The sequence below is a fragment of the Marmota flaviventris genome, chromosome 10 (genome assembly GCF_047511675.1).
Source record: "Marmota flaviventris isolate mMarFla1 chromosome 10, mMarFla1.hap1, whole genome shotgun sequence".
Taxonomy (NCBI): Eukaryota; Metazoa; Chordata; class Mammalia; order Rodentia; family Sciuridae; genus Marmota; species Marmota flaviventris.
Window position 1 is genome coordinate 120,847,960 of NC_092507.1, and position 12,091 is coordinate 120,860,050.

At 44.4% G+C, this 12,091-nt stretch overlaps 1 protein-coding gene across 1 annotated transcript; it reads right to left on the reverse strand.

Annotated features, from left to right (window-relative positions):
* Nucleotides 1-231: 231 nt before the first annotated feature.
* On the reverse strand, nucleotides 232-525 carry LOC114106675 (cornifin-B-like). The gene has a single exon (XM_071618805.1). It carries the CDS (start codon nucleotides 523-525, stop codon nucleotides 232-234), a length of 294 nt encoding a protein of 97 aa, XP_071474906.1.
* Between the last annotated feature and the right edge of the window lie 11,566 nt (nucleotides 526-12,091).

Consider the following 12,091-nt stretch of genomic DNA (forward strand, 5'->3'; position numbering starts at 1 on the left):
AACCCAGCTCAGGTGCCAAGCTCCCCCACCCCCTGCCTAATTCAGAGGCTTAGATGCCCCGAAGTTTAGGAAGGAAAGCTTCCTAGCCCATGCTTTGGGTTGCAAATAAGAGAGGGACTGTGACTTAGGTGATACAGCGCGTCGTATACGCTGGGCGGAACTTGAAAGCCAGGATGGGAAAGGGGTTCAGCATCCGGTGGTGGGCTCCTCAGAGGCGTGCCTGTGACCATGTTACTTCTGCTTTGTCTTCAGTTGAGCTGGCACTGGAGTGACCGTTGAGGGGCAGGGCTCTGGCACCTTGGGGTGACATGGCTCAGGAGCCTTGGGGTGGCAGGGCTCAGGCGCCTTGGGGTGGCAGGGCTCAGGCGCCTTGGGGTGGCAGGGCTCAGGCGCCTTGGGGTGGCAGGGCTCCTTGGTTTTGGTGACACATGGTTCCTGGGGTGGAGGCTGGCAAGGCTGCTTCATCTGGTGCTGGTGCAGCTGAGGGGGTGGGGCGCAGGGCTGCTTCTGCTGCTGGGAACTCATGCTTCAGTGACGGCTGGGCCTGGAGACAGAACAGAAGATGAGAGCAGGAAATAACTCAGAAACCATCCCTTAAGAAGCACAGGTTCTGCTTTCTCTCTTTGCCCAACAAAGAATACTTGGGTGGTTTCTGAGTCTTTGGAGGAGGGACTCAAAAGCTCTGAGCTGGGCTTTCCCGCTGCACACCTTAAAGCTCATTAGCCGCACAGCCCAGCTCAGCAGAGGCTCCGCCGGCAGAGTGAGACTCAGAAATGTGACGTTGTCAGAGAGAGACAAAGCCAACCCACCTACTCATAATTAGAATGGCTCGCCACCTTTAGGGCCACTCTGACCTCTCCTGAACGCCACATGATCACACTTGTCTCTTGGCTCCCAGGCACTTCTGCCTCAAGTGCTTTCAAATACTACACCACCACTGCACATCACCTCCGATGGACTTCTGGGGAATTTTCTAGAGCAAGCCCTCCAGAAATTTCTATTTCCTCCAACTGTTATAGCACTTGGCCCTCATCAACAGACACTGATAACTTCCTGCTTGGGCTTTAGTTCTTATTCTCCTGAATAAAATGTAGTTTATGAAGTGAATTCCCTGTTGCCTCAATTATTTTTTAGCAGCCTAAATGCCAAATATAATAAGTTTTTAAAAATATTTGTTGATATTTTAATTTTGGTTACTAACACCATATGATAACAAGACTGTGGAGGAATTAAATTTTCATACATTGCTGGTGAGAAGGTAAAATGATGCAATCACTTTGGGAAAGAGCTTGAATTACACATTTAAAATTGGTGAATTCATATTTTATGTAATTTATACACTGTTAAAGCTGAATTTTAAAAATCAACTGTTATAACAACATTTTTAAATGAGTAAAATGCAATTCTGATAATGAAAATATTTATTGAGAGAATAAAGATCCGAGGTATTAAAATGATGACTAAAGAAAGAATTATGCCAACCAAGGTGCTGTAGACCCGGTTCCAGTTTTTAATGTGCTACTCTACTCGGTCCTTGGACCTGTTAATCCCCTTCTTACTAACACATGGAGATCAGATGGGGCAGAACCAATGACACTAAGGTCCCTTCAAGTCCAAATCATGATCACTTTTAAAACAAAGCTCTGGCTGGAGTCTGTAATTCAGCTGGACAGACTGCATGACCATGATCAGCTTTCAGTAGAGGGCAGAGAGAAGACATCAGAAATGTCAACGTAGTTCAATCAAATCAAATGCCTAGAGAGAATGATCAAAAATTCCAAGAGACTCACCTGGGGTGTGCAGAGAAGAACAGGCAGTATGGTCAGCAGGATCTGAGGCGGTGCCCTCCACCAACTGGCTTTTTATGCAGGGAACGTGCCCTGCCTCAAGGAAATGGGATCTTTGGGGCTGCCCTGTCTTCCTCTCTTACCTGTCAGGCATGATTCACCCAGTTGCTGCATCCACCTGTTGGCTCAGCTTTTGTGATGAAACTACCAATGTGACCTGTTTTTTTTTTTTTTTCCTGGGCATTTGCTGTCAGTCACCTGAACTTTAACCTTGACAGTAACCTTTGTACTCAGATCTGGGGTTTATAGGGAGGGTGGGTGGCATCGGCTGAAAGAATGTGAAGAAAAGGGCTCTGGGGATGTTGGAGGAGGAAACAGTCCTGTCCTCTGGAAGATGCTAATTCTTAACAAGGGCGAGGCTAGTTGAGTGGCTTAATGTGGAAATAATCATATGTTTCTTGGAGGCCATCAGCACGGTGGCTTGGGCTGCCCCAAGTGGAAAGAGTGGTGACTGTTTATTCATCACTTAGATTACTCAAGCCTGGGAGGGAAAGGAAAAGTTAAAATGATTATTTTGGCTCTGTTGAGGTTTCTCTCCCCAAAGAGACTCAAAAGACAGTAGAAGAGCAGAGGGGCTTCCACCAGGGTCGGGGAGAGCCGGCAGTGAAAAGAGGGCAGGACAGACGGACTCTCAGCTCCAAAGCACCCTGGTCTTTCTAATCCAGCCACTGGTTCTATCTCATGTGACAGCAGGCCCTGAAGACCCTGCCTCTCGTGGGGATCCCTTCTCCAGGTGCAATGCAGCAACAGGAGCTGGGATGCCCTGAGCCCTCAAACCAACGCTGATTTTGCTTGAGATAGGATAAAACTGAGGCCATTGATCTAGGTCCACCTGCAATACCCGCCCTGAAATCAGGCCCATCTTTGGAGAATCCAAAGCACTCTTCAGCCCTGGGTGTTACATGGCCCCGCTCACCTAAATGTTTCTTGGACTTGCTGGATAACTGTCCTTGATACTTCTTGGACATCCTCAGATTCTCTGTGTCCTGTCTTTTATCCACACACTATGATGTGGTCCTTCCCATGTGGGCTTGGATGGGTTTTGTACAGGGACCTGCAGGACCATGCTGAGTGCCTCTCCCTTCCTGATCCAGGGCTTCTATGATACTGCAAGTGCAGGGCACCGTGAAACACAGCATGCTCTTGTGTGTCCAACCCAGAAGTGTGAGAGAGTCACTGCATGTGGGCCCAGACTTGACAAATGATGGTAATGCGGGGGGGGGGGGGGGTGGGGAGTGAGAGGCATCTATGGATAAATACCTACCTTCATTCCAGGGCAAACAGTTTCAAGACCATTTCCTAATGATCCTTAAAAAGTCCCATGGACTCAGCCATCCATTGTTCTTGGTGATGAGCAAAAGAATGTCTCCTTGAATGGTCATTCCTTCCTGCTCATTTTCCCTTTGTAATGACTTCTCTTCCCTGCGGTTCACTGCCCATATGAACTCCCTGCTCAGGAAGTTAAATGTCAGGCACAAGTTATTAAAGAAGCCAGGTTAAGACAATTATGAAACAAGAAAATTACATATCAACAATATTATCTTGAGGGCAGAAATCAATGCCCAGAGCATAGAAAGTCAAATGAATCACTGTAAATTTGGAAGTGATCAAAAGTTCTTCTTCTGAGATGCTAAAAAAGGTTGGCATGGCTGATGGTTTGGTCTTCTCTCAGCTCACTCTTGGAATGTTGCATGGCAGTAAGTTCGAGAAAGAAGCCTTCTTTGTGAAATTTCATCTCAGGGAAATCAGGGTCTGAAGCCTGGAGAAGATAGGACATCCTCTCACTCTGGCAGGCTTTCAAGAGCATTTGATGGAGCGCCTCGAAATGGAAGGTCCGTTTGCCTCCATCTGTGGGGCTTTGGCCCTACCAGCTTCTAAGGCTCCTCTAGATGTGGAAAACACACTGCTGCTGCTGTTGATCAGACAGAAGCGTCTTCAGAGGAAAACACCTGGGCAGACGACGAGTCACTGTGGAGGGTGATGTGGGGGAGACAGCAACACAGTGGTGGTGGGAACCGTGCAGGGTGCTGAGCCCTGGGAGAGTGTGTGTCCAGCCAGTGGGAAGGACCTGCCACGGGATACACAGCAAGGTTCCAGGAGGTGGCAGGCAAGGCTACTGAGAGCAGAGCATCTCTCCTGGTACTCAGCAACGGCTGGGAGAAAGAGGTGGCTGTGTTAATAAGCTCTCTCCTGCAGGGAGAGACGGAAACGCTCATCTGATAAGCCAGGGCAACGCTTGTCCAACGCAGGAGGATGGTTTTCTCACACCTAAAACCATCATTGAGACTAGGGGGTTGTTTTCCCTCCCTTCCCATTTTCTTGCCAGAATTTGTGTTTTCCTATGAAGACACTCCCTTCCTAATACCCAAATAAAATGCATATTTTCTTATGTAGCAAAAAAACCTTAGAGCACGAAGGGAAAAATAAATTAAGGAAGGAAGTCCAGATTTGTGAAATTGTGATCACAAGAATTCTTTCTTTTCCTTTTCTACTGTGAAGTTGATTTTAACGAAGCAGCCTCTGCCAATGAGGGAAGAGCTTCTCCCCGACAATATCCACATTTAGTTCACTCTTCTTTGGAATCTATAAGGGGGATTTCTTTCTCAAACGGAGACTGTCTTGTTCTCATTCTTTTTCATTTTAATGTCATCTAACTTTTTATTCCATGAGGATTTCAAAATAATCTCCTGTAAAATACAGCAAAATCATAGCCTGTAATTTATTTCATTGTTTTTTACTGGTGCATTATGACTATACGTAGGTGTGGGATTCATTATGCCATATTCCTACATGCACACTGCAAAATTTGATCAGTTTCACTCTCAGTAACTTCCTTGTCCTGATTGGCTTGCTCTACTCATTATTATTTGACATTCTCTCTGTCATTGTTATTCTAATTAGTGCATTATAATCATATGTAAAATCATATATATCATATACATTATACCTATAAAATCAGATATGTGTATATTTGTTCATATTTTATACAATCTGATATATAGCTCTTCCAGCTTTGGGAAACACACTGGATTTGCATTATGCACAATTGATATGTGATGTATCGTGGTATACTCTCACATAGACATAGTATACTTTGGTAGACTTCATTCCCAGCACTTTCCCATACACATATCATGTAATATCTATATCTCCTCCCTCCCACATGAGAAAAAGCCCAGAAACAGCAAACGTTCATCTGCTTTTACCTTCCAAACACTATTTGGTCACTCCAAAATAGACTGACTCTCAGAATTCAGGCTCAGCCCTGGGGGGACTGCAGTAGCCCCTGTGGTGAGAGGTGGACAGCTCAAGGTGGAGCAGGGTCAATTATTTCTCAAGCTAAATGCAAGTCATCTAGGATGACAAGCCAAAGAGTGTCAGGTAATGACATGTCCCGGAACCTCCCTCCTGGAGTGTGCGCTCAGCAGGGAGGCCCTCCCTAGCCTTGTCTTTACCAGGGATTACAGGTGACAATGGAAAATTCTGAGAATTTTCTGGCTTGATAGAAAAGGAACTCTTTCTATTTGTTTAATTGACAACGGAAGGCCTGCAGTGTATCAGGGTATTCTAGACTCTTGAGGTGTGTCAGTGAACAACCACAAAGGTCTATGACCTTATGAAGCCCACATTCTAGAGGGGAGGATGGAAATAAGTAATCCGTAAACATGAAGATCATGTAGATTATGCATTAAACGTGATGGAAAAGGAATAGTATACGCAATTAGGAGCACCACGAAGGTGAGGGTAGTGGTTGTAGGTCCTCTTTGAGATGAGGAAGACTTGAAGAAAGTGAAGGGTTAGCTACTAAGACATCGGAGGGAAGAGCATTCCAGGTAGGAGAATGTCTGATGCAAATGCTGGGGGCTGCCTGGAATGTTCTGGAAAGCATACGTGGACAAGGGGCAAGGGCTGAAGGAGAGCAGGTTTGTCTTCTGCTTTTACCCTCTGCTGCCCGCCATCCTTAGGACATGCGGGCATGTCCTTAGGACAAGTCCTTCCGCAGACCCTGTGGGCTCCACAGTGTGCAGAAGTAATTAGCTCAGAGGACAGGTCCCAAATGTTACTTGTATTCCTTGGACGTTCCTGTTTTCCAGAGTTTTACTTTACAAAGGAAGAGTTACTTATTTGAGAGTGAATTAGATTCACATATAAAAGAAGGGCCATGCATTCTTTCTTGGTCCAGCAAACTACAAAATAAAGAGGCCAGTCTTTTCTACCCTGCGACAACCTAATTTGCCACAGTGGGGCAGGGACTGGACAGCATCATTAGAAATGGAAGGAAGGAGGAGAGCTAGAATCTGGGCCGTAGGAATTCTGAAATCCTCTACGCAGGCGAGCTGAATCTACCCTCCTGACAGGGATGACGGAGATTCTTTCATATAACACCGACTTGTTCTCTGACAGGTGGTCTCGCTGTCTGGGAGATATTCTTTCTCATTAACCTGTCCTGAAGTGGGTTGGATGCCCTCTTCGTGTGGTAACAAGACCCCGGAGTGATTCTGGTGAAAATCCTTTTAAAATAAATCTAATTAACATTGTACTATGAGTATGTGAAGTTACGGTGAAAATAAGGTCGCCAATACAAAAGTAACTGAATGTTGGGGAAAACGCACCCTCGACCACAAGCCGTGTGACACCTGTTGGATCTTGTTTATTGTTACACGAGCCCGTAAAGGTACTTAGAGATTTCCCACCACAGTCCTCTTCTTTGGCATTTCAGCCAAGGGGGTGACCCCATTCCCCTTGCCTCCTGTGCTGCGGATTAGAGGCACATGTGTGAGGGCACTGGCTCTGTGTGGGTCTGGAACCGAGGACGCTCCCATTACTGGACACCAGCCTGCCTTCCGCTCCACTTTTTCCCTAGCACCTCTTTAGATGTTAGGCCAAGTTAGAACATTCAGCAAACATGTTTTTGTTATTTAAACAGCACTATTTGCCCAGGAAACTCGTAGTGATAAAAGAAGTCTCTGGAAAGGGGCAGAGAGTTGATGAGTATGGACTACTGGTGACTTCCTTTGACAAGTATGGACGGAGTCAAGAAGGAAGTGGACTTATCTGCAACAGTAATGAAGAGGAACAGAATACAAAAATTGGTTAAAGATTGGCCCATGAAGGCTAACCTTTACTTCCTGCACCCACTAAGACTAACCTTTACTTCCTGCACCCACTAAGACTAACCTTTACTTCCTGCACCCACTAAGACTAACCTTTACTTCCTTCTTGGCAAGGAGTCAGTTCCTGAGCTGATATATCAGAGTGTAGGAGGCCCTACCTTTTATTCTGGTATGCACAGAGTTTCTAGTTAATACCCAGGTCTTTGATCCACTTTGAGTTGAGTTTTGTGCAGGGTGAGAGAAAGAGGTTAAATTTCATTCTACTACATATGGATTTCCAGTTTTCCCAGCACCATTTGTTGAAGAAGGTATCTTTTCTCTAATGTATATTTTTGGCACCTTTGTCTAGTATGAGATCACTGTATTTATGTGGATCTGTCTCTGTGTCTTCTATTGTGTACCATTGGCCTGCATTCCTGTTTCAGTGCCGATACCAGGCTGTGTTTGTTACTACAGCTCTGTAATATGATTTTAGGTCTGGTATTATGATGCCTCTGACTATGCTTTTCATCAAAAATCAACATACTTTATATACAAACAGAGATATGAAAAATTGTGGTACATATGTGTAATAAGAATAGTAATGCATTCCACTGTCATGTATTTAAAAAAATAAAATCCATTAAAAAATAAGTGGGATGAAATCAAAATAAAAAGCTTCTTTACAGCAAAGAAAACAATCAAGAGTATGAAGAGAGAGAGCCTACAGAATGGGAGAAAAATCTTTCCCACCTGCACCTCAGTTAATGTTTTAACTTCCAGGATATTCAAAGTAATTAAAAAAACTTAATGCCAAATAAAAAACCCAACAAATAACCCAGTCAATAAATGGGCAAAGGAACTAAAGAGGCACATCTCCAAAGAAAAATACAAATCGTCAATAAATATATGAAACAATGTTCAACATCTCTAGCAATTAGAGAAAAGCAAGTTAGAGCTACATTGAGATTTCATTCCAATCAGAATGGCAATTATCAAAAATACTAGTAACAATAAATGTTGGTAAGGATGTGAGGAAAAGAGTACACTCATGCATTGTTGGTGGGACTGCAAATTGGTACAACCACTCAGGAGAGCAGTATGGAGATTCCCCAGGAAACTAGGATTGGAACCCCCCATTCAACCCAGTTCTCCCACTCCTCTGTATATATACAAAGGATTTAAAATCAGCATACTATTGAGATATAGCCACATCAATTTTTACAGCAGCACAATTAACAATAGCTAAGCTATGAAGCTGACCTAGAAACCCTTCAACAAATGAATGGATAAAGAAAATGTGGTATATATGCACAATGGAGTATTATTCAGCCATTAAGAAGGATGACTTCCTGATATTTGCCAGTAGATGAAAGGATCTGGAGACTATCACGATAAGTAAAATTAGCCAATCCCCCAAACCCCAAGGTCAAATGTTTCTTAGATATGTGGAAGCTGACCCACATAAGGGGGCAGTAGGGAAAAAAGAGAAGTTCAGTGGTTTAGACAAAGGACAAAGGGGAATGAATGGAAGAGAGGGCGATAAGAAAAGGAAAGACAGTGGAGTGAATGTGACATAACTTTCCTAAGTGCATACATGACTACACCACGGGGACTCTCACCACCATGTACTTCCACAAGACTGGGATCTATTAGAATAAAATACATTCCATACTTGTATAATCATATCAAAATGGAATCTACTGTCACGTATAATTAAAAAGAACCAATAAACAGAAAGACTGACCTTTATGGAAAAGGTGAGATTCAGGATGTCGTGTCTTCCTACCCATATTCTTGTGGAGGGCCCTGGGCAGAAGGTGTTTAAGCACAGGAGAGCTAGGGAATGGAAGGAGAGTAAGGCTGGCCTTGAGAATCAGGTCAAGGAAAGGAATCTGAAAACCGTTGCCAAGGGAATAATGATCAATAATTATCCAGTAATAATCATCACTGGAAACAAATCAGAAGCTTGCTAGATTATTGATGAAATTGCTTGTTTGTTTTTTTTTTCCCTAAGAAACCATGAGCCAAGTGTGAGTGTTTCAAAGTCTTGAAACGGCTGTGGGGGCAAGAAGAGCCAGCTCGGTTGTACTGTGCAACCCACTTCAGGCAGCTAATGAACAGTGAATGACCTCCCGACACCAAGACCACCTTCCAGAGAGAGGAGCCGAGGACATACGAAGTGGATGAGATGACTGTATTTATGTGGATCTGTCTCTGTGTCTTCTATTCCATTGGTCTGCATTCCTATGCAGTGCCATCCCCTGATAGGAGGGTGGACCTCCACATGACACTCAGAGGCCGGTCAGAGTTCTTACGACTCTGGTTCTAGCTGTCGGTCTTTTATCTCTTTTCTCCTTTCTGTTGGGGTTATCCAATCCCTATCCCACTGCTGCCAACTGGCTCCTTATATTCCAGTTTTCTGGACTAAGAAGAGCCACACTGAGAGGACATGATGGAGAGGACTCTATGTTACCCAAAGATCCTGGACTGAGATGTGGATCTGTGGCTTCCCTGGACTCTGAGTTGGGTTTCTGAGGGCACAGGTGAATATGTCTATGCAGAATTAGAATAAAACCAACATCCCAGATGGCTGGACTGTGGCTGAACTGTGAGTGATCACAACATCCCCATCTCCATTTTGGGTACCTAGCCTTGTGTTGTGGTGTGGGACCCTGTGGTTGACATCTAGCTGATGCAACGTCACCCGAGTGCAGACGATCACCTCCACTTCTTTCAAGCGTTCTTTCTCTACTACTTCTTTTCCTATCTGCCATGTAGGGTACAATGGAAGGAGGGTGCTGTGGGTTATAAGTCACACAATGGAAGGATTCGAGTTCCGCCAGTCCACAAAGGACCACGGAATGGATGAGAAATAGGATTCTATTCCACGATGTCACAGACTTTGGGGGATTTTTGTTACAGAAGAGAACATACCCTGACCAATAAACCACACGAATAGTACATTTTGCTTGGCCATTGTTTATTCCATTGTTATAGTGGTAGGAACATTGATTACCAGAATGTGGTAAAAGATGTCAATTGAATTAATAAAAAAAAATCTGCACAAGATCAGCAATCAGTCTATGGACATGAAATCTGCCAAAGTGTGCAATCTGTGTAGTCTGGACTTCAAGCTCTTCACCGGAAGCAGAACTCTGCTTTCCAAATGGCTCGCCCAATGGACGGCATGACAGTTCTGCCCTGTCACAGAGGAGCTGAGGGAAAAGCGCTGCTGAAGCCGGAAGGGCCCGACTGCCCACTTAACTGGCATCAGCTGTCCGTCAGATGGCAAGACGGGCAGCCCCTGGGCTCCAGAGTGGGTGGTGTTGGAGTGCCCCAGGATCCTTCACAGAAGAGGAGGAATCTGATGAGGATATGCAGGGAAGAAAGACCCCATGGCTACTCAACCAGGAAGCAGCCCCCACCCTGGGACTCCGTATGGGATCTGGGCACAGCCCAGGAAAGCTTTTGTGGGCAAATATATTTTTCTTCTATCTCAGCAACATCTTGTCTGACTTCTCTTATTTTAAATATGATAATAAAATTTATAAAAATAAATATGAAATAATATATAATACATGTTCTTTTGGGAAACAGATATTAAAATACTTATTAAAATAGAGCTATTAAAATGAGCATTCGCAAAAAGCAGCTGAAAATGACCACAGTTTACATTTTGCTGAATTTAATATCAGGGTTTTTGTTTATCGTCTATAAACCTGCATACAAGCATGTATTTTTGCAAAGATGCATAACACGGAATCGAAATTCATACCACAAAATTGTGTACTTGAAGATGTTTAAAAGGGTAAATTTTGTTCTACATATATTTACCACAATAAAAATGTATTTTAAAAAGCAACCCCAAATAATATGAGCCACGAAAGTGTATTATTTTTCATTCACAATAGCTTTGTATCATAAAGCCCGTTTCCCCGCCCAGAATTAGCCTATTTCACTGTGATCAGTCTTGGAATCGCCTCTAGCCTTTCCTACCACTGAGATCAGCAGGATTGTGAAGCCACCTCAACATGTGTCTAACACGTAAGGTACGTCATTCTCTCCTGCCAGTTTGACAACTACTCATCATCTTGTAATGATCTGTTAGACGATTTTTATCTTACGGTTTCCAAACATCTCTGAGCTCTTGCCAAACCTTCCCAAAGCACTTGTGCATCTTGCAGGTACGTACTCCCCGTCACCTGCCCCAGACCTCTTGGTGTTATGGACTAGTCAACGGATGAATCCTGGAGTCCTTCCGAAATTTTACATTGCTTTTTTTTTTCTTTTTTCTGCTTCTCCTCATAGATCCATGCCCCTGTGGCTCACCTCTGAAATCAAGAAGACCAGACTGTTTGGGATTCTAGAAAACCGGGCTCTTGAAAACTTGAAGGTGCTCTTAAAGCACTCCTTTCACTCCTAGAGTTCACAGCGTGTGCCCTGTTCATTTGCAAGTTTGTTAACTGGTTATTTGCCTCACCTGAATTTAAATTCCTGCCCTAGTCACTCGTTAAAACTCACCTCTTATTTGAAATCAATGCATAAAACTTTCTGTGGGTTATTCAGGGGGAAAGAGAAAAAGAGGGATGGGGAATAGAGAGAGGGAGAGGGTGTTATGTGCACATGTTTAGATGAGAAGGGCACAGGCACCAAACTCCTAGGGAAAACTGCAAGTTCTCCCAGGGAAAATGCAGTGCATCTTCCTCCCGCACGCTGGTCCAGCCACAGGACTTTGCCCAGGGCCGGGGCCCAGCAAAGGCAGCACTGGCTGAGCAATGAGTGTGGAATTTGTGTAGGCGGTTATGTAAGTGTAGAAAGGCACACTGAGGGTGCCTCGGTGACAACGTGTGGAAGAATACGTGTCCTGGAAAGGAAAAAACGAGAGAAGAAAAACAACACGAGGTTCAAGGGCGAAGGAATAATGTATTCTTGGAAGGAGGAGGAGACTTAGAGGCAGAAAACTGAGGATCAGGAGTGGCTTGGGACCGACATCATGGAACTCAGATGTGACTCAGCCAGAGTAAGAAGAGAGTCTTGTTCTACCTATAGCTGCCCAAGGTGACAGGCTCTGGCTGTCATTGCACAATACCCTGCTGCTATCCCTGTAAATGCCCTCTGAATGTGTCTCCATAACCTCACAGGAGTGCA